Source organism: Caretta caretta, chromosome 25 (assembly GCF_965140235.1).
Source record: "Caretta caretta isolate rCarCar2 chromosome 25, rCarCar1.hap1, whole genome shotgun sequence".
NCBI classification, from domain to species: Eukaryota; Metazoa; Chordata; order Testudines; family Cheloniidae; genus Caretta; species Caretta caretta.
Window position 1 is genome coordinate 8,535,434 of NC_134230.1, and position 25,582 is coordinate 8,561,015.

Consider the following 25,582-nt stretch of genomic DNA (forward strand, 5'->3'; position numbering starts at 1 on the left):
AGGGCCATGCTATTATGCCCAGTGTACAGATGGGGAACTGAGGCACAGAAAGAGTAAGACCTGCACAAGGTCATACAATAAGCCTGTGGTAAAGCAGGGAATTAACCGTGGGTTGCTTAGGTCCCAAGTTTGTGCTCTAACCACTCTACCATTCTCTCACGTAGAAGAGCAGCGCTGCTTGAAATGAAGACGTATAGAATGGACACCCCTTGTCACAAGTAGCTCTCGGGTGTGACTCTCCCTTGCCCTGCACCTTGTCTCATCCCTTACACCAGTGCCCTGTGTATGTAAAACACTACCATTGTGACGCAGTAAAAGCTAGGTATTCTATTACTTGCCCTGTGTCTGAATAGAGAACTTTAATCTCCAGGGCTGCTTGGTTTTTTCTTTTAAAGAATACAGTTTTGGTGCAAAGGGGGTTTCCTGTCCGTTCCTCTCAACGTTGTCTTGTAATCTAGCAAGTGAGACGCATAAACAGCTAATGGCCAGTGCAGACCCCTTGAGCTTTAAAGCGAGGGTCTGCTTGCTACTAAAAGTGATTGGGGGGAGGCAATCATAGGGCTGCATGTTTCTCCTGCCTCGCTAATTATGATCTCAGTCTCAAATGCATTCAGCTTAAAGGAAGAGGATGTTTTCCTACCTGCCAGCCCTGCAGACTCCCCCTGGGATCTGAGAACCAAGCTGGGCTCATTCCTTCTCATGCTTCACCACCCATAATGCAGGGTCACCAATGCCCTCAGTGACACCCCAGTCCCTGCAACCTTAATGTCTTCCAATTAATCCCTCAGCGACACCTGTGGTGTCCCACTGCCAGCAGCAGATCTGCACAGGTACCGCTGACTGGAAGGTAGGAAAACATAGCATAGAGTCCAGCTCCCCTCCCAGAGTGCCACTGGCAGAGCTAACAGCAGTAAAAAGCTGCCGGAGCTTAGATTTCCAAAGGCATCTCCATGTGAGATCCTCTCTTAAATTAGCATTTATTAGGGGGCTGGCTGGATGTTTCAGTTGGTCATGGGTTTGAATCCAGCCTAGCCGCATAGGGACTGAGTGTGGTTCCCCTCTAATGGTGGTGTGGTGGCATCCATGAGATGAGTTTGGTGGGTCTCAGTTCCAGCTCCCACATTCCAAGCTGTGCGCTAATGGGCAGGCTCACCAGACAGTTAGAGGACTGCAAGGGGGATGGAGAGTGGCCTGCCCCCGATGGCCCCCACAGGAGGTCCCGTTCCCCCTATATTGTGCATGAGGCATGTTGACAGGGGCGGGCAGCCTTCCCTGAAGACATGGAGAGCGCGTCCTTCACCAGGCCACTGCCTTCCGCCACCACTAAATCCACACTGCTTTTTAAAGCTGATGTTTATGGCTCTACACAAACTATGTGAGGATATGCAAATTGGCTCCTTAAATAATGTGCCTATAATGTCACCCCATGGCCACAGGAACATGTGGTTTAATACCATCCACATGCCCTAAACCTGAGCAGTGGAGCCTGACGCAGGTGGGGTGGGGGTGAGGTTGCAAAAGGGACGGGGAGCAGGGAATCCTCTCCAGCCAGCCCGTGGGGGGGGGGAGGGGGCAGAGCCCCTGAGGCTACAGCACCGAGGCAACCGATCCCAGGAGGGGTGGATCCACCCGCCAGCCCTAGGCTGCCGCCCCGTCTGCCCACAGGCAGCAGCGCCATAGAGAAGGGGCCTGAACCCTCAGGGAAATCACCCCGACACACACTTAATCAATCCAAGGCTAGAACTGTGCGTCTGGTGTGGAACGCACCGTTGCTCGTCTTTTGGAGAGCGGGTTAGGGGCTGTTTGGTAAATGTCAGTGCTGATGAAATAGAGGCCGGGCTGGGCCAGGGACAGTGCCGGGAAAGGCTGTACACACAGAGCTCTGCCCCAGTACCCCTCGGGCCTGACCGCAGCCCCAGACCTGGAGCTCCCCGCCCTGTTGGCAGACCAGTTCTGTTGTGTAACGCTCTTCCCTTCTCAGGCGCCCACACTGCTCTGCCAGTGCAGGGCACTTCTGATCTTGCAGGGTCTGTGTCCGCAGCCCACGGCAGCCAGCCCGGGTGAGCAGGCTCGGGCCCACACCACTGCACTTGAACCAGCTGCGTAGACATTGCGGCTCACGCTGGAGCCGGGGCTCTGACGCTCGAGGGGGTGGGGAGGGGCAGGGTTTCGGAGCCCCACCTCAACGTCACACAGCTGTTTTCAGAGCACGCGCGCCAGCCCCACTAAGCCATGTCTGTCAAGCCAGGCTGGGAGCCTCGCTGCCATGGGCTGTGTAGACGTAGCCCTGCCGTTCGTGCCCAGCCATGGGGTGGAGCCGCAGGAGACCGACAAACTCATTGCACAGGTGACCACACCCTGATTAAAAAGGTCCAGGTCTAAAAAGAGCACGAGGCTCGAGAGCCACCAAGCCGCCGTCCCTGAACTGAAACCATCTTGTTCGCTGGAATTCAGGGACCCCCAATATGCTGTTACTCAGACTGCAGAGACTCAGTACCCTAGTGGCTAGTGTAGGAGGTTATGAGACCAGCAGTGCTTAGTTTGTGCCAGGGCTGAGTCCTGGCACCTCTGGGCTTGGCAGTTCAGAGCTCCGGCACCTCTGGCCTTGCTGCGTCAGTTATGAAAGTAAAAGAATTACTTGAGCCCTGGCACCTAATTGCTTGAGCTTTACAAATGAAGCACTGGAGACCTGGGTTCAGTTCCTCACGCTGCTAGTAACCTGACATGTGACCTTGGGTGAGTTACTTCCACTCTAGTTCCCCTCCCACCCAGTGTCTAGTTAGGCTCTTTGGGGGCAGAGACTGCCTCTTGCTATGTACAGCACCCACCACAACAGCACCTGTAACGCTAAGAAACATAACAACACTTTGAGACAGGAAGTGAAGAAGAAGCAGAATGTATCCAACTGCAATTGCAGGTTGGTAAAATATAATTCATTACCCAGACTGGTTTCAGAGGAGCAGCCGTGTTAGTCTGTATTCGCAAAAAGAAAAGGAGGACTTGTGGCACCTTAGAGACTAACCAATTTATTTGAGCATAAGCTTGATGAAGTGAGCTGTAGCTCACGAAAGCTTATGCTCAAATAAATTTGTTAGTCTGTAAGGTGCCACAAGTCCTCCTTTTCTTATTACCCAGACTGGAATTTGGCCACAGCCCTCTGCTTAAAGCCCCAATGTTAGAAATTATTATTATTATTATTTTATTATTGCATTAGCAAGCAAAAGCTTCCATCAAGATGGGACATCATTGTTCTAGGTGAATATACACAAGTTGACATATTCTTGCAGCTTTGAAATGGAACTTTAATGGCCACAAGTGGTCCGGACCTGAGTTTTGATTGTCTACCCAAAGGCACCCTTATAAAATAGTGCTGTACAGTACTTATGGGAACAATCCTCTTCCCCACGGCTTGTGTCAGAGACTGGAGTCAAGCAACTAATTCCCAGCAAATAATGGATTCCATGAATTTTGCTCCGTTAGGTGAGCAGTTTGCAGTTTTATCAAATGAACTCCTCGTTACAAGCTATTCTGTGAGTGGCACCAAGTGGCTGATATGGTAACACAGGATCAGCAGGAAAGTGCTGGCTATTGTCTTTCCCCCCCACCTCCCATGCCAGTAGCAAGGGACCCTAAATCCAAACAGTTCATCACTATTGTTAGAATTGCAGTAGCATCCAGTGGCCCCAGCTCAGGTCCTGACCCCCTTGTGAGAGGCAGGGCCTAAAAGCGATAGTTGGAGATTTTCCAATGGAACCGTTTCTGTTGGAAAAGGCTGATTCATTAAAAGCCAAATGTTTCATGGAAATGGATCCAGTTTGATGAAATTTCATTTTGGGGGGAAAAAAATGTCTTGAGAAAGTTGAACAGAAAAAAGAGAGACACTGCAGAATTTCCTGCAAAATGGACAATCAAGTTCCCACCCAGCTCTACTGTGGACACAAGAATGGCCATAGTGGGTCAGACCAAGGGTTCATCTAGCCCAGTATCCTGTCCTCTGAAAGTGGCTGGTACCAGATGCTTCAGAGGGAGTGAACAGAATAGGGCAATTCTTGAGCGATGTCATCCAGTCTCAGCTTCTGGCAGTCAGAAATTTAGGGACAGCCGGAGCATGAGGTTGTGTCCCTGACCATCTTGGCTAATAGCCATTGATGGATCGATCCTCCATGAACTTGTCTGTAGGAATATAAGTATGGCCATACTGGACAAAACTGCCAGCTCTCGCAATTTTATTGCAAATCTCATGATATTTGTCTTTTTCTTAAATCTCCAGCTCCTGGAGTTAGATGGAAATCCCAGCATTTAGTTTTTTAAAAAACTAGCCCTCATGATGGTTGGACCTGAAACCATGACCCCATAACAGTTCAAAAAGCAGAAGGCGAATAACAGGGAACAAAATCTATTTCTTTTTCAAATCTCATTATTTTAAGCCGATCACATGATACTTGAATGCTTGGGGTTGGTAATACACCATGATGCCACTCGCTTGGCCAGCACACCGGGCATTGAACCAGATCTAAAAGATTTAGCTCCTACCTCTTGAAATGAAGAGCCAAGCAGCTAGAGTAATGGGGTGCAACGATTCAAATCCTCTGTGGAATGGCACCAAGGGGGACCTAGAGCGCGCACACCAGTGGGTTACATATACACGTAGAACCCTACATTCCCTGTCCCAAAGAGCTTACATTCTAAAGAGACGAGAAGGAATAATATCCCCATTTTATAGATGAGGAGGGACAGTTATGTGCTATAAGGAGCCTGTGATAGAATTGAACCCAAAGTACTCACAGCTCAGGCCACAAGACCATCCTCTCGCCACATACTTGGATTGCCCCCCATTTGTAAGGCTGGCGAGAACATTAGAGCCCCAAACCCGTCCCAGTGTTCTGCACCCCCCTCGCCTGTGCTCCCAGCCACCTTCTTCTGCCCAGGGAAATGGACCGGAACAGCGAGGGCAGAACAAGCTATTCAGCACTAGCTATTCTAGAAAGGCTCCCCCCCGTGGACATTGTATTCCAGAATCATAGTGATTTTATTCCAAAATATTTACCCCACTTTGTTAGCACAAATAATTCCAGAATGAAGGGGCTTTTATTCTGGAATAGGGTGTCCACTCAGGAAGCTTTTCTGGAATAGCTGTTCTGCAAGAGCTGTTCCAGTCAATTTCCCCCTGTAGACAAGCTTTACCTTCCTTGTGCAATGACCTCTGTCCTGCCCCCACCATTCCCAGAATGCCACATTTTGGGGGATGCTGCAGCATCCAAAGGCACCGATTGGCTGACCAAGAAGCCCCACCTTTGTGAGAGCTGGGCTTTGTTCCAGCACAGGTTGTGCAAATGTGGCAAACCTCTCCCACTCCCATTTCCACTGTGTTGGTGCGGTATTAGGTCAGGGACTCCTTCTAGACAGAGGACGCCCAGACAGCTCCTGGCAGACAAAGCCTGCCTGGGAAAGCAGCTGCGAGGGATGAGAAATATGAAAAAGATCCATCAGCTTGGGGTTTAGATAGCCATTGTAAATAGACCTGACTAGAGTCACTATTGATTTTTCTTGCATGGAGCTGTAATTAGATTGAACTGGGAAGAGGCATGTTAAGCTGCATCAGCAGAAAAGAAAGAAAGAAAGAAAAAGAAAGAACCAGGGAGGTTCTTTACAGAACTGCTTCACTGCAGCGTCCCTCCTGTCTGTGACCACCCTTTTCAGCATGATAAGTCTGGAAAGTGCCTAAGCTGTCCAAATCCCAAAGAAGGCAGCGTGATCCTCTCCACAAGGCCCAGTATAGGCAGTTAGGGGAGCACAATTCGATCCCTGGCTCTGCTACGTGTTCCCTGGGTGACCTTAGGTGAATCACTATGCCTTCCCATGCCTCAGTTTTCCCAGCTGTACAATGGGGATAATGTAAAGCACTTTGAGCTCTCTGGGTGAAAAATGCTATATCAGCGCTAAGAATCAAATCCCAGCCTTAGTGACTAGAGGCGGGAGATTTTTTTGACAAATCATAAGCTAGGATTTGGCTTAATTCAGGTTGCCACTATTACGGCCTCCCAGTCCTGTATGGGTTGGCAGCAGGATTTGAACCAGAGACCTTCAGCCCGTAAATGGTAGGCTTCTTTTGAGAGAAAGAAGGTCTCCCGGTTGAAGGAGTGGACTAAGACCCTGGAGATCTTTGCTCAAATCTCAGCTGGGTCACAGACTTCCCTTGTCTTTCAGGCAGTCACGGCATCTCCTTTTGCCCAGCTGTAAAATGGGGAGAACCAGCCCTTCATTGTCTATTTAGACTGTGAGCTCTTAGGGTCTGGCTATACGGCAGCTGGGCTTGCACCTCCCAGCCTGGCTAGACTGACTCATGCTGGCAGCACAGACATTATAGCTCAGGTTCTCAGGCCCAGCCAGGCCCGAGACTTTCATTGTCTATAAAAGGACGTTTCTAACCCTAATGGTTCATAGCATCATAGAACATCAGGGTTGGAAGGGACCTCAGGAGGTCATCTCGTCCAACCCCCTGCTCAAAGCAGGGTCCCGAACTAAATCTGGTTGCCTGGAAACGTGACCCCAGCGTAACCTACGAACCTAATGAACATAATTTTTTTTTCTGAATCTCATGATTTTTAAGCTGATCTCGTGATTATCTGAGGCCAGACTCAAGATTTTTGAATGTTTGGGGTGGCTAATACCACACCCGGGAAACACTGCCATTGTCAGAGGGCCTCAAGGATTAAGGGTTCTTCCGGGCTGTTTTGAATCTGTGCATCCCTGAGCCAGTCCTATCCAACCACAGGTTGGCAAACCAGCCATCTTTATTCAACTGTCTGTACTTCACTCTTGCCACTAGATGGCAGAATAACATCCGACACCATTCCCTCTAGGCCCGGCTACGTGTATCTCCATGGGGCTGCCCCCATAGTTCAGGTTCAGTTAAGATGCAGAAGAGGTGAGATGCCCGTACTGCTTCCCCAGTGAGTGTAAATCCACCTCAGGGCCCAATTTTTAAATAAAAAGGCCCCAGAAGCGATCCTGGCAACTACAAGCCAGTAAGCCTAACCGTGGTATTAGGCAAATGGGTTGAAACCATAGTAAAGAACAGAATTATCAGATGCACAGACAAACACAATGCAGCTTTTTCAAAAGAAACACATGCCTCGCCAATCTATTAGAATTCTATTAGAATGTCAACAAGCATATGGAGAAGGGGTGATCCAGTGGATATAGTGTACTTGGACTTTCAGAAAGTCTTTGACAAGTTCCCTCACCAAAGCCTCGTAAGCAATCATGGGATAAGAGTGAAGGTCCTCTCATCAGTAACTGCTTAAAAGATATAGGAAGCAAAGGGTAGGATTAAATGATGAGTTTTCACAATGGAAAGAGGCAAATAGTGGGGTCCCCCAAGGGTCTGTACTGCAACCTGTGCTCTTCAACATATTGATAAATGGTCTGGAAAGCAGGGTGACAAAATTTAGAGACAATGCAAAATTACTCATGACAGTAAAGTTCAAAGCTGACTGCGAAGAGTTTCAAAGGAATATCACTAAACTGGATCTCTGGGAAACGCAATGGATGAAATTCAATTAATTCAGTTCACATGAAATTCAGTGTTGATAAGTTCAAAGTAATGCACATTGGAAAACATAATCCCAACTGTACATACAAAATGGTGGGGTCTAAATTAGCTGTTATCACTCAAGAAAGATCTCAGAGTCATTGTGGCTAGTTCTCGGAAAATATTCCCTCAATGCGCAACAGCGGTCATAAAAAGCGAACAGAATGTTAGGAACCATTAGGAAAGGGAAAAATAATAAAACAGAAAATGTCATAATGCCACTCCATAAATCCTTGAATGCTGCAAGCAATTCTGGTCGCCCCATCTCAAAAAAGGATATATTAGAACTGGAAAAGGTTCAGAGAAGGGCAACAAAAACGATGAGGGGGATGAAGAGCTTCCATTTGAGAAGAGATTAATAAGGCTGGGACTGTTCATCTTAGAAAAGAGACGACGAAGGGGGGAGATGAGAGAGGTCTATAAAATCATGACTGGTGTGGAGACAGTGAATAGGGAAGTGTTATTTACCCCTTCACATAACACAAGAACCAGGGGTCACCCAATGAAATTAATAGGCAGCAGGTTTAAAACTAGCATGCGGAAATACCTCTTCACACAACACACAGTCAACCTGTGGAACTCGTTGCCAGGGGACGTTGGGAAGTTCAAAAGTATGACTGGGTTCAAAAAAGAGTTCAATAAATTGATGGAGGATTGGTCCATCAGTGGCTATTAGCCAAGATGGTCTGCAATGCAACCCCATGCCCTGGATGTTCCTAAACCTCTGACTGCCAGAAGCTGGGCCTAGACAACAGGGGATGGATCACTCGATGAATTGCCCTGTTCTGTTTATTCCCTCTGAAGCATCTGCCACTGTTGGAAGACAAATGCTGGGCTAGATGGACCACTGCTCTGACCCAGTGTGGCCGTTCTTATGTTCTGGCAGAGAGGAGAAATGATGAGCCCAATGTCACACAGACAGAAAAGTATCTGCACCAGAATGAGAACCCAACTCTATTTCTAACCCGCTAGATCACAACAGACCATGGTCCCCCCCGTCCTCAGCATACCACTTCTAATATTGTGTATGGCAAATATATTCAGTAGCAATACTAAGGGTATACTTTGCTTTCAACAGCAGCCCTGTTTGTAGCCAACCAATCAGACCACCATATCTGAGGTCTTAGTGTTCAGCGGTGCTATTAGTAATTAATGATTGCATATTGCTATGATTATTAATAATTACTCCTAATAATTGTGTTTGGAAACAAATGCTGGGTTTAAAAACTTGAAATACCGAATAACCGATGTTGTCTATGCTTATCCAATACAGCTTGTCTAGAGGATAATCAATACATGGGAAATGTAATAGCACAAATTCATCCCTGCAGGCCATCCCAGTTGCTTCACCCAGGGTTAATATGGCCTATTATCTGCCTATGGGAGAGCACACCGACCTCACACATAACACTTGGGAGTTCCTGTGCAAACCACCGAGCTACTGTAGACCCATCACATGTAGCCAGAAGCTGGAGGTGTTTACAGCCATACCACACGCAGCAGGAGACACGAGCTACAAGAGGCTGCACAAATTTTCAAAGGCTGCTGGGCATTTTGGGTGCCCTGCCCACCTGGACACACTTTAGACAGACCTGATTTTCAGAGGGTGCGGAGCAGCTGCCCTCTGAAAACCAGGCCCCGAGAAGGGGCTGAATGCTGGGCCCTGAAAACCCACCAGTCTCGTTTGAAAATCTAGGCCCTGCCATGTACAGAAGTATTTGCAGATAAAAGATATGGGCAGTTCTGCAGCTCTGCCACGTAAAGGACAAGGAGCAAAGAGGTGCTGCAGACATATGGTACTCAGGAGGTCAGACGAGAACAGGATCAAGTCCCTCGTGACCTAAAAATGTATGACTCTATAGCCCAGACAATGGAGAGCAGGAGATATGACCCATAGCAAGAAGCTGGAGCTACGTCACACACCAACAGAGGGCGATGCCGCTGCATTTATACAGTGGTCACTAACAGAAAGTCAACATTTGCCATGCTAGTTAATTCCTACCTTGAGCACAGGGAAGATTTTACATTAGCCCAGAGATTGCTGGGGAGTAACTGCTGGCAGACGGTGACCATTCTATCACAGGTAGCAAGAGGCAGTAAATAGCCTTGACATGCCTGTTATGTTTTTGCTTTCTCCACAACATTAACAATTCCTATACACTCCAATACCACATTGTTATTGCATTTGCACTGTCCCAAGTCCTTTGCACACACCAGTTTGACCTGCTGCACACCTTTGCCTCTGGCTCGTGATGGTAACATTGTGGATGGTGAGTGGAGGATTGGACAAACGCGTGTCTTGCAGCCAATGGGGAGGTGACGGGGGTGAAGGTGGAGGAGGGAATATTGTCGTAGCAAACATATCACTCACTGTTCCGATTGTGCACATCTGCGGGTTTTTTGTTTGCTTGCTTTGTTTTGGTTTGTTTTTTTTTTAATTGGTGTCTGGAAAAAAAGTCAAATTTTCTATAAAAGGTTTCTTTTGTTTGTTTTTTTTGCAAGCATCTGATGGTCATAGGGTAGGTTTTTCCACTACAACATTCATCTGCCAGTTGTTTGACTGAGGTACCTTATGGGACACAGGCTCCACCTGGTACCACAAAGGGTTAAAAGTATCTTTGTTGTATAGGATGTTTGTTTCCACTGAAGAAAGAGCATCTGGATTCAGGGCCATTTGCAAGGGCCAGGAAAATTATTTCTGTTAACCATTATTACCAGAGAGAAAATGGCTTGAACTGAATATATTTGCTTGGACAAATCTATTGTCTCCTGTAAACCATCTGTCCTAACTAGAGCTAAGCAAATATGGTGCACTCAGCCAATCAGGGGACAGAATCCACGCCATGGGATTTATATGACCAATCAAATCTCTCTGACGGAAGCACTGAATGCATTCAGAATCTGTTTGGGAGCAGTCCATGGAGCTAAAAAGTGCCTAAAATTAATTGATTAATGAATGAATTTGAGGAAATTACAACCTGCTTGTGTCTATTCCAGGCAGTAGGCAAAGAGGCTAAATCTGTTGGACAAATGATTTGGGACAAATGATTCGCTCAACTCAAGACTTGCCCATCTTTGGCTGGAAGTGGAGGACCTCAGAAGTTAGTTTGATACTGTTAGTTCAAGGTGGCTGTAATCTGAAGAGGATTCGTACATGAACGCGAACTTAGAAAGCAATTCAGAAAAAGAAATGGGTTTTGCCAGTAATTAGGAGGAACCGATTTGCAATTAAAATGTACTCTCACTATTCCTTGTGTTAAAGGCCAGGGTTAGAAGCAGCTGCATTGAGGCCCGCAATTTCATTTAAACTGGAAACAAGAAGCTCATTTTTAACAGGAAAGGTAATTAACCACTGGAGCAACTTATCCCGGGGGTGTGATGGATTCTCCATCATCTAGATCTTTAAATTGAGCCTGGATATATTTTAAAACAATATTCTCGAGCTCAGTCACAAACTATCAACCTCAAGGCAGGAATGACTAGGTGGCATTCTCTGGCCTATGCTATGCAGGAGATTAGACTAGATGATCACAGTGGTCCCTTCCGGCTTTCAAATCTATGATTTTTGCTCCCTCAATAAGCTACATGCAGAGTGCGGAGAGCTCTGTCTGCCTGATACGCACAGTAACGTTTTCAAAAGCAACTAAGGGACTGTTGGCGAGCAGGGCACAAACCCCAAACTGGTTGCAAGATCTATACTTAGATTTCACCAGTCACATAACAAGTGTAAACTCCTCCGCCACTATACAGCCTTGCCATGGAGTCCCAGTCCGCAGCCTATCTTGCCACCCTGGCAAGCTTGATTCTGTGATAGACGGGCACGTTACGCCAAAGATCTCAAAAAGGTCAGCTTACTTCCAGTCCCAAAGGACCAGTCACTTACCCTAGGTCCATTTGCACCTTAGATCTCACACCAAAGACAATGCTTGTAGCCCTGCCTATAGTCAACTAACTAAGGATTCGTTAACTAGGAAAAAGAAATGAGCATTATTTACAAGGTTAAAGCCAGGAAGCAAACACACACAAACGAGTTGCAGTCAGGTGTGAAAAGTTAATAGTAACGTCTCTAGTAAGCAGACTCTGAATATCCCTTAGGGCTAACCCAGGCAAAACAGGTGGGGGGCTCCCTGCATGTGCTTAGACATCCCCGCCTCTCAGAATTCCAGCAGCAGCAAAGGAATAATAAGTTCTCTCTGACAGGCATTTTAATTCCCTTCCCCCAGCGTTCACGCTGTGATGGGATGGCTTGGGCATGTACCCTCTTCCGGGCTGGGTGGGAAGCAATCAGCAAAGTGTCTGTTCCACAATGGCGCGTTTGCATTCACTAGTCCTTCCTGATGGGCAGGAGATAACGCCTCCTGCAGGCATCCAGCACTAGGTGAGTTTCCCTGTTTGGTGAGTTATGTAATTTCAGAACAAACATTTTACAGTAACAGAACAAGCACGTGAGTATTACCTTATAGCATGAGAAATCAAGTTTATGCGTGAGATTAATGCATGCAGTGATTTACAAGCATTTCGTGAAGTCTAAACAGGATACACTATATAAATCCAATGCCTAGCTTAACAATACTAACGCACAGGTGAGACAGACGGGTGTCCACCTATTCATTGTTCAGTGAGGCCTAAAAGCCTTGGCATGAGCTGGCACCTGGTCTGCCAGTATTACAATCCCCATTTTACAGATGGGGAAACTGAGGCTCAGAGAGGAGAAGGGACTTGCCTGATGTGACCCAGCAGGCCAGTGGCAGAGTCTGGAATAGATTCAGGGCTCCTGAGTCCCCATCCAGAGCTCTGTCCACTAGAGTCATAGAATCATAGACTTTAAGGTCAGAAGGGACCATTACGATCGTCTAGTCTGACCTCCTGCACAACGCAGGCCATGGAATCTCACCCACCCGCTCTTGTAACAAACCCCTAACCTGGTCTCCCCTATAAATGACTCTAATTTTTACATATACCCCCACCTAGGGTTGATCTCCACTAGCCACCACAAGGTTAAAAATGACAGTGCGTGTTTTATATTGAGATCGCGTTGCAAGGTGGCTAGCTGGCTTGATGTGAAAACACAGCTTATTTTTTGCAATGGAGACATAGCCTTAGGCACATTTAAAATTTTTACCCAGTCAGGTAGTTAGATGTCTAAATGCAAGTGATCTCGCCTGCAAAATGAAAGGCTCTTTTCCAAAATCAGTCCCTAAGCCTCTACAAATCTTTGGAAGGTGAGCTGGGATCTGAGGGCAGGTCTACTCTTAAAACGCTGCATCAGCACCGCTGTAGCATGTAAGTGAAGACACTCCTACGCCGACGGGAGAGACTTTTCACACCCCTGAGCACCGCAATTATACTGATATAAGTCTGTAGTGTAGACCTGGTCTCAGGTAATTTCAGTTCACCTTTAAGTCGGCCTTAATACAGAGTAAAATCCCATTGTGATTTTCTATCGCTCTGATCTTTGTTGGTGTAGAACACTCCTCTGCTGATCCTGTGGCATTTGACACTCACTTTGTATGGGTGTACGTGACCACACACAAGGTGTATTGCAGTGAAATATCAGCTTCACACCTCTGACCTTTTTCCTGCACTCTGGATCCCTTTACATCACGAAGCCTGACACAAGGGAGTGCTTGGGACCGGTAGATTAGGGCAGGGGGCAGACGGCTTCAGAGTGATGCCTTTACATTGGGACTGACCGTATAAAATGAGACCCTCCCTTTCCTTCCCACTAAATATCTCCCCATTTGCACAGCAAAGCTGTTGAGGTCTGATAACATTTCTATCTGACACTAATATATATATATATATATATATATATATATATATATATATATATATTGGGGAAATTTGTGAGGCCTTTTTTTTTTTTATGTTTCCCCTGTTTTCTGACCAAGTACAGAGGTGATCAAAGCCATTTTGAAATTTTATTTGAAATTTTTGGAAATGAATTTTGAAATAAAAACAGGCAAAATTTAAAAAAAATCTTCACAGGTCCCCCTTCCCACACACACACAACTTTTTTTAAAATCCAGCTCACCTACCAAAGAGCCAAATCCTCAGGACTTTATTGATTCAGTTTTTGTACTTGCTCGGGCCAAACTACTACCGAAGTTAATGGTAGCTTTGTTGCAATGAGTAAAGCATGAGTAAGGACCCTCAGAATTCAGCTCCCAGAGAGCTCACTGCTAGGACAAAGGTGATGTGCATCATTAAGCAGAGATGCCAAAATGCAGAGCCACATGTCTGTTATGATGCGATACCTTGGGAATTAGAGAGCTGGTACTGAAATGTGTTGCCCTTCTCACATGATAATCCTGCTTGTTTGTTAGAAGCTCCCGAAAAAAAGAATATATTCAGGGTTCTGGTGCTCATGACCCCCTCTGACCTGGATTTTGGATGATGGCTCCATAAATGCCACAAGCTAGCGGGTAGTTTTTAGAATAGCATCATGACTACATTTCTGGAGGACGCTGGATCTCTAGAAATCAGATGTTGCATTCATTTACATGGCTGCAATTCTAGAGTAATTCTAGAGTAACTCCTACACTTAAATATTTAATCATGTTTTTAGTCATGTTTTACCACATGTTAAAGAACACAATTGTAAATTCAGGGGTAGACAGGACAGTTTGGATCAGAGTCTCCATTGCCCTGTACCTTGTACAGTCTTTTACACCAGTGCCACGTGGCGCTAAAATCAAAATGGGTTTGTTTTACAGCCACTATGCATGGGTGTAAATAACTATTCAAGGTACAGAACAATGGCAAATCAAGCCCAGAATGTGCAACTTAGGGCTAAACACAACTAGGAACAAATGTGTGTCATGTCCACACTACAGTTTACAATCATGTTAGTTAGCACATGGGAAAACATGACTAGAAATTCCAGTGTAGACAAACTCTAGTAGAGTTCCCTGACATAAGATCCTCGCCAAAGTATTGAGACCAATTCCCAGTGTCCTCAGAAGGTGCCATTCTGCTGACATAATAGTGCTCCTGAACTGACCCCATAAAACTCTTAAATAACAGGCAAGGAACGCTTTAACCTTTACCTTGTGTCATTGGAAATAAAGACGGATTGGGCTCCTCATTGTGAATCATCGGGAAAAGGAGAGGATACTATTTAAGAGTGTTAAATGGCAGGTGGGCAGGGCAAAGAGGTGAAAGTACCAGACCAGCCTTGCAGGACCCATGATAAACGAGTCTGAAATGGCCTTGGAATCCTGGACACAAAAATGGAGCTTCTTGATGGGCTGTAGGGGAAGTCATACCCATGAAACCCAATGAAACGCACCAGTCTAATTGGTATCCTCTGTTCCTCCTTATTTGGGGTTGGTTTTTAAGCGGTTTCCATTTCACAACAGCCGTAGGACACAGTGGGCTGTGCATTCCCATGGGGCCATCTGTCCTCTTAGGCAGTCCAGCTCCCACAGAGTTTTTGACTCCATAGACTCATAGACTTTAAGGCCAGAAGGGACCATCCTGATCATCTAGTCTGACCTCCTGCACATTGCAGACCACAGAACTTCCCCCTTCCCCCCCACACCAGCTCAGATCCTTGCAAGTGGAACCAGGTGTATCCTGTCCTTCTGCTCCAGCTGGCCAAAGTCTGTGAACAAACCACTCCCAGATATTTTTGATGTGAGGCTGGCACAGGGGCTGATGGCATCTGAGGTCTGTTTGCCTAGGAGCTTAAGGCATGAGCAGACAGCATGCACCTTAGCTGAGCACAAATATCCCATCAGGGAGATCCTCCAGCTGAGAAGGTGTTGAGTGTGTGTGATATCGCACTCACAGGGCTGATCCACAAAGGGCCTGGTACAGCTACAGAAAGAGAGCTCGCCATTGGGTAGGGACCTGGGGCCAGATCAGCAGCAGCAGGAATTGGTCACAGCGCCATTGACTTACATCTTACCCAAGTTCTGGCTCTCGTGTGGAGCGAGGTGCGCCCCCCCCCAGCTCAGACTCACCTCACTCCTTTGAGCCCCTGCCCTGTCTTCGGCATTTCCGATGAGCTAGCTAAGGAGGGTCCCCGCGCCGTGTGCTGGCTTCCATGAAGGCCTTTTTTAGGCACCTTGCTCTACCCATGCATTGTACAGGGAGCCCGGGTGCCTGGCTCCAGGCTGGGTATCCCAGCTGGCAACAGGACACTGCAATGCTGAATCTCCGGGTATGTCTACACTTCCAAAAAAGACTCGTGGCAGTGAGTCTCAGAGCCTGAGTCTACAGACTCGGTCTCGCAAGGCTCATGCTACGGCACCGAAACCAGCCGTGTAGACGTTCCCACTCGGGCTCTGAGACCTGGCCAAGGGGATGGATCTCAAAGCCCAAGCGGGAACCTCTGCAGTGCTATTTTCAGCGCCATAGCCCGAGCCAGAGTCCCAGGCTCTGCGACTTGCTGCCACGGGGTTTCGTTTGCAGTGTAGACACACCATAAGTCCCCTTTGTGAATCCCACCCAAAGGGACATTTTAGAAAAAGGCACTTAGGGCAGGTCTGCACCTACAAAGAGTATCAGCATAGGTACCTCTCTCAGGGACATGAAAAATCCACTCTCCTGAGAGATGCAGCTTTGCCGACCTAACCCCCAGTGTAGACAGGGCTAGGGTGATGGAAGAATTCATCTGTCGACCTAGCTACTGCTTCTCGGGGAGGTGCATTAACCCCAGCGATGGGTGAACCCCTCCTAGGTGACCAGATGTCCCGGTTTTATAGGGACAGTCCCAATTTTGGGGTCTTTTTCTTATGTAGGCTCCTATTACCCCCACCCCCTGTCCCGATTTTTCACATTTGCTGTCTGATCACTCTAGCCCCTCCTGTTGCTGTAATGAGTGTCCACATGGCAGTGCCCTGGCTATGCCGCTGTAGCGTCTGAAGTGTAGACGCACCCTAAGACTCCTAAATCACTTAAGCGCTTTTGAAACTCCCAGGTAATGTTAACATATACCGCAGAAAAATGGCAACCAAAGCCACGTATTCTGTTCAACAAGGGTTGTTTTTTTTTCTCTTAAAAAAAACAAACCAATGGCAAAAGCCAGGGGCGGCTCTACCAATTTTGCCACCCCAAGCAGTCGCCGCCGAATTGCTGCTCGTGCAACAGTGACGGAGCTGCCGCCGAACGGCCGCCGCGGGACACGGCCGGCCGCCCCTTTCTGAAGGTCGCCCCAAGCACCTGCTTGGAAAGCTGGTGGCTGGAGCCGGCCCTGGCAAAAGCTTTCCCCAAAAGAGCAAAATCTGGCCATTTGTGCCAATTAAAATCCATATATTTAGTCACTGCCTCAGCCCCCCTGCAGAGCGTGGAAAATTTAATGGGGTTTTATTTATTATTATTATTTATTTTATTATGGCGGGACCACCTGGGAGCTCCAGTCATGTCCCAACCCCCTGCCCATGCCAGGCACCACACAAACACAAAAAGCGAGAAGACGGTGCCTGTCCAAGGAGCTCGCAATCTGCTCATCCCCTGCCCACAACTTCCATGTGCCACCTGCAGGGGAACGCACCTCCTGGGGTGACCTATTGCTCAATGCGGAGACTGGGCTGTGGGAGGATTTTTAACTATGGAACCTGGTTCTGTGGGACTGAAATGAACCAGTGACATGTTGAGAATGGGCTTGAATCCAGCAGGAGAGGGAGCGAAGAGAGGAGCGAAGACAGTTGGGGAAGCATAGATTTCCTGGACTGTCGCACAGTCCATTTCACAGACAGAGGGGAAATGAGGGCAAGCCCCATGACAATCTATTCTGGGAGCTGAATGATGGTTGCCTCATTTTGCCTTGAGAACTACTGGTGCAGGCCAGGAAACGTAAGCAGCCGTCACAGAAAGTCCATGTAGAAAATTTCAGCTGTTTCCTGCTGGTTTAAGTTGGCATCTGGGCTTAGGGGCAGAGCCACGGGTCTGAGGATCCACTGGTTCACAGGCTTGTTGGTTGTCCAACTGAGGTCAGCAGAGACCAGCAAAAGCCAATGGAGAGCAACAGAAGGTTTCCAGTGGGGCCTACTGGAACCTCTGGTATAGGACTGCGAGCTTGGCAGAGGATTGCATGCTTCCCTGTATTAGCCCCACTCAGGATTTAGGAATTAGGAGGTCCCAAATTGCCAGAGGGTGAGGAGGGCAAAATCAAGGCATGAGTTTCCTCCAGTTCCAGCCTGGCTGCCAGAAGGAGATATTGGAGTGACCCATGAGTTGCAAGTCTCCAAGAGCCTTCCACGTGGTCACTTGCATTGCATGTCTTAGGCAGGTGGCCCCATCTCAAGAGATGGAGGCAATCGAGAGGAAGGAGAAGGAGACACCTTTGGTCCCATCTCAAGAGACAGAGGCAATAGAGAGGAAGAGAGAGGTGGAGAGGTGGCAGAGAGGGATGGGCCGAAAGTGAGGGTGGAAGTAGTGAGAGAGGAGCACTGGGCACCATGGGCCAGCACCCAATTAATGGCCATGTTCTTTCTTTTGAACGTCTAGCCTGCAAACGCAAAGAACAGGAGCAGCAGAAAGACAGGAACCTGCAGCCCAAGAAGCAGCGGCTGGTCTTCACGGACCTGCAGCGCCGCACCCTGATTGCGATCTTCAAGGAGAACAAGCGTCCCTCCAAGGAGATGCAGATGACCATCTCGCAGCAGCTGGGCCTGGAGCTCAACACCGTCAGCAACTTCTTCATGAATGCCCGCCGGCGGTGCATGAACCGCTGGCAGGAGGATGCGGGCGCCAACCCTGGGGTTCCCTCATCTTCTACAAGCACTTTCTCCAAAGCATGATGCCCCTCTTCTGTCCCTCCCCGATCCCCAACCACTCCCTCCTCACGACAAAGCCAACCACATCCGTCCCCCGCCCACCTCCCACCACAAGCCACGCCAACCTTGGCCATCCAGGTGGGTGCTTTTGGGTGCTGCAGGGAGACCACCTCACCAAACCCATCGTGTGGAGATGCTGTGATTTGCCCTCTGGACCTTGGCTTAGTCCCATGTCTCGCTGCCACACACGAGCCTTGGAAGAAGCTCGCTTCAAAGGGGAACCATTCGGAACAGGGCAGTTTCCTTCCCTTCAGAGCTCTGAGGAATCTCCCCCAATGGAGTGAGTGACCCCCAGGCCATTGGGGGGAATGGGGGCTCCTGCTTTTTGCAGCGGAGGAGACTGTGCCCCACCCCTGCCCCCCACGCGCTGCCGCGTTTGCCAGGCTCATCTTTACATCGCACGTTATTGGCCTTTCCCCTCCCCCTGTAAGATACAAGATTTGAGGGGCAAGTTTCAGCCCCACGCTCTCCACATTCAGTCCCTGAGCATGTCGGGGGGGAGATTCAAGGCATTCAGGCCCAGCCTGTCGAAGGCACGTAGCACTGAGGTGCCTGATTCCCATTGATCTCAGTGACTGATTTCATCGGGAGTTCGGATCCGAGGCCCTTCCCAAAACCCCACGAGGCACCTCTCTGCAGCTGTAGGCACCTACATACATTTAAAAATCTGGCCCTTCGACCCCAGGAGGCAGGTGCCAAGGCACCTGGAGAGAGGCTACACATTAAAGGTAACTGAGCACCAAGGCTGGGGAGAGGGTAGGTGCTCTGCTCCCTTTAAAGTGTTATTGCTCACAGGGAGAGCAGGGCAGTGTTACCTAGCAGTGAGAGCACGACAAACGGGCAATAGGACTCCAGGGTTCTAATCCCAGCTCTCCCGCTGCCTTGATGTAGGGCCCTTGGGAGAGTCCCCAAGCCCTCCGTTCACCTCAACACCTGGTGTGCAAATGCTTCCTCGGGGACAGGAGGCTTAAGGGCGAATGTTTGTGTCAAGAGCTTTCAAGACCCCGAAATGGCCAGCGTGAGTGGAGAGCAAAGCACTGGTAGCACACGAGCTAGCCCAGCGCAAGCGGTATCTCTCCCTGGGGGGGCTGGGTACATGAGGATGAGACCTGTAGGCTGTGAGGAAGAGATCGCCCCTCCCACCCCCATTCACTCCATCCAGCCCCACCTTGCAGCCAAGAGACCCTACATAGGGAAGATTATTTGATCTTCTGCGGAGTGTCCAAGAGCATCCGTTGCGGCCACCGGTCATGAAGCCAAGTGCACAAAAGAGGTCCAAAAAAACCCAGAAAAACCACACAGAAAGAAAACTCCCAAGAGGAGATCCTTTTCTCCTAGGATTCCTTCCAAAGATATTCCACGCCCAACGGAAAACAAGGAGATGCTAATGTCACAACACTGCCCCAACCCCTGCTCACCTTGCTCCTAAAGCAGGGGACTCGGGAGCCAGCACAGGAGGCTGCTACATTGAATTGCACTGTGTCACCTAGAGATCAAGCAGGTCAAGAAGCACATTTTAGCGACATAAATCGGGTATAAAAATAATCCTTTGAAAAACCCAAGAGGAAAGACTTCGCCTGAAGGATCTGCTCTTTCCTGGGGACTGGATCGGTGAGGCCAGCCTGGCTCAGCCATGATCTTCACCTTTAGTTCAGTTTTGGTTTATAAGCAAACCCAGACAAAGCACTGTTTTGACTGCTTTGTGTCTCTCCTCCCCATCCCCAACACATGCACTGTATCCTCCGCCCCCTCCCTCCCCGCCCCCTCCCTCGTCTCTGTTACCAAAGAAGGAAAATCAAAATCATCACGGAATTGACACTGGTGCACAGTGGAAAACCAAAAAGATATGGATCCGTTTGCAATATATCTCTATATATACACACACGTTTCATATGTTTGTGTGTGTGTGTGTGTGTGTATATATATTTATATATAGCGGGGGAGAAACTGAAAAAAGAAAAATAAACCAAATAGGAATTAAAACCAAAAAAAAAAAAAAAGAAAGAAAAAAGCTCACCTAAAAACCCCCCGGCAACTTGCGAAAGACGACAGATTTTTTTGTGTGCCAATTAACAACCTGCCTTAAAAGCGAAATCCTAGAGAGATGGTACTAGCTTCAAAATTATTGTTTCCTCTGAGCTCTCGATGGTGACTTGTGCCATATACAAAGCAATCACAAGGGAAGACGATTAAGATCTGCTATGAAGCAACTAACCCTCCCTCGCATATGCCTCCATGAAAAACTCCAGTGCCTCCTTGGGGAGAGGAGGAGGCGTGGGAGGGAACAAGACGGGGTGGGGAGAAAGGGGAGGCTGCTCCCCACACTGGGAAAAACATTTTTTTTAAAGGGACAATATTGAATTGATGCGGGTAAAACAGTACCATCTTTGATCTAGCGTTACGGTTTCTTCTATTCACTTTACTTTGAAACATGATCTGTTGTGCAACAGCGAGGCACCTTGTTGGAAAGAATGAAAGATGGGGAAAATATCTAGCTATCACTAGAAAGACAGCTCTAGACACAAAAATGGTAGAAAGAAAGAAAGAAAGAAAGAAAGAAAGAAAGAAAGAAAGAAAGAAAGAAAGAAAGAAACCTACAAATAAATAAATAACCTATTGGTATTAGAATGGTCCCCATAGGCTATCGGGATGCCTTGTGACAGTCACACCAAAGCAATCATTGGAAAAGGTGAGGTTGGGACAAACCAAACGCGGGGGGGAAGGGAGGCTCAGATCGATATGGTTATGACCAAATCACACGTAACAATTTACTACGAGAAAAGAGTGAGCAAGCACGAGAGCGGGAGGGACGGAAGGCAAAGGCCAGGCACCACATCACGTTCTGCCAACCAAAAGTCATGGAAAAGCCAACGTCGTTTCCCTCCCTCCCCTGCCACCGAGACTCCCCTAACGTTGTTTCTTCTTGTCTTGTCGTGAAGCGGTGATGGTGATGGATTCCTGAACCCCATCTAGTAGTATTCAAGGGCTGAGAAGCCAAGAAGGGGCCTTGGTTTGGGAAGCGACAAAAAATTGAGGAAAGCAGGCCCCAAAGATGCAAAGACATTTCTAGTGAGAACCCGAGAATAAAGGCTACCTCACTTGAGTTTTCAATTTCTGTGATTTGAAAATCACGTCTGATACCAAAGATTTTGTTCCCCTTGTCTGGTCTGCGCTGGAAATGCCACTTTCCCTGCTATCTTTGCGACAGGTATACGAGGAAAACCTTCCCCCCCTTTCCCTCCATCCCCACCCCAGCCTTCTGCTCCTTTTCTGAGCCCTCCCGTGCAACCCTTCCCAGCCCCTAGCGAGAAAGAGAGAGCGAACTGGATGGTAGCATGGTAGACGAGTGCCTTTTTCTTGTACCAAAGGTGTGTGGCCATTTTTTTTTTTTTTGCTTCTTTGCTTTTGTCCGAGAGACTCACTATTACCTCAGCTCTCTAAGCAGATGGATTCTGGCAATTCTTGCAGCCTTTGGGTGTTGGGACAGAAAAATACCCCACCCCCTGTTTCTGCTCCTCATGGGCAGAAACCCCCCCTTACCTCCCCTTCTCCCTGAACTTCTCCCTTGCCCAACCCAAACTCCCTCCGCCATCAACTCCCCCTCACTTATCTCAGGCCATGATCACCACCCCTTGTGCAGGCCTTAACGTGACGTCAAGGGATGAAATGGGAGCTAGGTATGTTTGAGGCTCTCTAGTAGCCTGGCAGATGCCAAAGAAACGTAAATGTGTTTCACTGTTAAAAATTCCCTTCCTCCTCCTCCTGTGTGGGACAGGGTGGTGCATTCCTTGACCCTCCCCGGTCAGAGGCCAAGGAGTAGCCGTTACAGAACTTGGCAGGATGAGGCTCCCAAATACCAAAGTTAAAGACAGAAAGAAAGGAATGGGGGGGTGGGAAGTTCTCTGCTCAGATCCATCCCATCCATGTTTTCACTGGGAGCCTCCATACCATTGCAGAGGATGCTATACGGGACATAAGAACATCCTTCTAGCAGGATGCTTAGCCTTGTGCCTTTAGCTTTCTCTGAACCTCTCTATTAGTACATGGGCTGGAGCCACGAAATTCAGATCCTGAACCATAGTATGTGGGTCAGGAGATCCCACCCAGGGTATCCTCCATTCCATGGCTCCCCGTTTCCGATAGGAACCGTTAACAATCGAAGCAAGATGGCGCCAAACCTGGGAGGAGTGGAAGGGAATTTGAAAATGAGCCCACCGTTGCATGCGGGCTGGGCAAGGCAATTCCACCCCTCGCCATCCTGCCCTTGTTCCTCATATAACGCCATGCCCCCAGGCAACGTTCCCTCTAATTTTTGACAGGCCATGTGCACAAAAAATTTCTTCTCCGCAAATTGTTGTGCTTCTGTGCAAATTTTTTTGAGTGCAGTGTTTCGCCGTGTGCGCAGGGTTTAGGATCTGTGTGTGCGCACACGCACAACTTAGAGGGAACAGTGCCCCCGGGCTGGTCTCCAACCGGTCTCAAACAGAAGCCCTCCGGGTCTAAACGACCCGGTTCATCAACCCCAGCCACCACTAGAGGGGGACAGAGATCATAGAACCATAGAATCATAGAATATCAGGGTTGGAAGGGACCCCTGAAGGTCATCTAGTCCAACCCCCTGCTCGAAGTAGGACCAATTCCCAGTTAAATCATCCCAGCCAGGGCTTTGTCAAGCCTGACCTTAAAAATATCTAAGGAAGGAGATTCTACCACCTCCCTAGGTAACGCATTCCAGTGTTTCACCACCCTCTTAGTGAAAAAGTTTTTCCTAATATCCAATCTAAACCTCCCCCACTGCAACTTGAGACCATTACTCCTCGTTCTGTCATCTGCTACCATTGAGAACAGTCTAGAGCCATCCTCTTTGGAACCCCCTTTCAGGTAGTTGAAAGCAGCTATCAAATCCCCCCTCATTCTTCTCTTCTGCAGGCTAAACAATCCCAGCTCCCTCAGCCTCTCCTCATAACTCATGTGTTCCAGACCCCTAATCATTTTTGTTGCCCTTCGCTGGACTCTCTCCAATTTATCCACATCCTTCTTGTAGTGTGGGGCCCAAAACTGGACACAGTACTCCAGATGAGGCCTCACCAATGATACTTACTTGTGACCTCACAGGAAGCTCCAAGTGTACAAAATGGTGAGCGCACTCTATAGGCAAGCACTAAGCGAGGAGGAGAATTTTACCCTAATATTTCTTAGCTCCGTAAAAGAACCACAGCAGGAACACCCTATCCTGGCCTTACCCCCTGCCTCTTAAAGCAGCAGCGCCACCAGACCCCCCCAAAAAAAAATCACAGCCCAGATTTGCAAAGGGGCGTCAGTCATTTGGGTACGTTATACTTTCTAGGGAGATGATAGGGCCAGACCTTGATCCCTGGTGTGTTATGCAAGAGATCAGACTAGATAATGGTCCCTTCTGGGCTACTACTCTAGGAGTCAACTAATGACACCAGAATAATTCTCCACTCACTTCAGGGGGTTTACACCAGGGTCGGCGAGATCAGAAGCCGGCTCTTAGATTTCATTTGAGGTATTACTCAATGTACTAATATTACCCATGTACTAAATGGGGCATAAAGGCATGTGGGGCCTGATTTTGTTCCCAGGCACACCGGTGGAAATCAGGCACAACTCTGCCGCAGACACTGGTGTACGTGGGAGTAGAATCAGTTCCAGAGGGTGCATCTGCCAGGGCAAACAATGAGCATTTGCACAAGTTCAATATTCCCTGGCAAGTCCCTTTCAGGGTGGTCCCCTCATTAAATTACCCCCTTTCACCCACATTTTTCATTGTGTAAATACCCCTGGAGACTTGGTGCCATTAATTTCATTGGCCTCTGAGGATCACTCCCCACCCCTCACTCTGCTTTGACCAGTGAGTGAGAAATAATGTGTTATTTCCCCCCTTGGCGCTATCAAAATCTGCAGCACAAACGCTCATGCTATCCCAGGGCACTTGCGACGAGGCCCTCGCTGGTTGAATGTCTCAGGTCAGTTGCACGCACAGTTAGGATGTTACAGGTCTGTGACTCCCAAAGTTCCATCCCCAGCGGGGTGGAAATGTCGGCTTCAGTTCAGGAGAAAAATGCAGCAGGTGCTCAAATCCACTGACTTCAAGTCAAAGTCAATCACGGGCTTATATCCTGTCCTGAACAGCGGCACCCTCCTGAACCAGAGCATTAAACTGAGGTCCAGCATGGTGCCAGAAAGACACGGTTACAATTTGCGTGAGGCCAAACTAGATCAGAAGTGAAACCTCAACAGGGATCGAGAAGGTGGTTTTTAAACATGGTCCTGCTAACCCTGTATGGTTCAGCTGGGTCCGGGTTTCCAACCCTCAGTTCTTAGCCCAGGGAAGGAGAGGCAAAGACCGAGGCTGAGATATTATCAAAGCAGGCTAACAGATTTAGATGCCTGTTCCCATTGACAGTAATGGCAGCTTTGGAAAAACACAGTCCAAAGCTAATTTTCCCCTTGACCCTCCCAAGGGAAAATGCAATAGGAAGCCCTCAAAATAGGCAGGTTGACTGATCAGCCTTGTTAAGCCACCCACACCCGATACTTCCCCAACCCCACCCCCTCCCTACAAATCCTTCCCCTGGCCCTACCCATCCCAGACCTCTTCCCACCAGCCTTCTGCCCAATACCCACATGGCTTTTGATACCAAAGACATTTTTCCATGCACGGGAAAGCCCTTTTTAGGCCCAGCACAGACCTTACAAGCTTTTGACAATGTTCTCTGAAATACCTCAAAATATTTAATGTATAGTTTATGTGATAAAAAAAAATTACTTAGCTAGTTTTTGGAATTTGTGACTTGAAGCTTTATACTGTTAAATTATAATTTTGCAGAAGACGGCATGTTCTTATTTCTTTGATGCGTTCAATGGGAGACATATTGAATGTTAAGGAAACGAAAGCTGGTTAGTTTCACGATATAAAAAGAGAGAGAGAGAGAGAGAGAGAAAGATTTTAAAAAAGGACCCGTGGAGTTTACAGATTTCATATTTAAACAAGTCCTTTTAAAAAAAAGAAAAATGAATAATGATGAGGACGATACCTTTGCGTTGGGATGTGTTACTTTTCTCTGAGTCATGTCTTACGAGAGTATTTATTATATGTGTTCTGTGTTCTAATGTAATTTAAGAAGAAAAAAAGACAAAAAAAAAGACAAGATGAAAATTTGATTTATGCATGAAAAAT

General features: G+C 47.9%; 1 protein-coding gene across 1 annotated transcript in view; it reads left to right on the plus strand.

Annotated features, from left to right (window-relative positions):
- Positions 1-23,181, plus strand: part of ONECUT3 (one cut homeobox 3) — an 86,880-nt gene extending 63,699 nt beyond the window's left edge. The window contains exon 2 of the mRNA XM_048831032.2: positions 18,050-23,181. Within this exon, the coding sequence (XP_048686989.1) occupies positions 18,050-18,342 (293 nt within the window). The 3' untranslated portion in view covers positions 18,343-23,181. The remainder of the gene's footprint in view (positions 1-18,049) is intronic.
- The last annotated feature ends 2,401 nt before the right edge of the window (positions 23,182-25,582 follow it).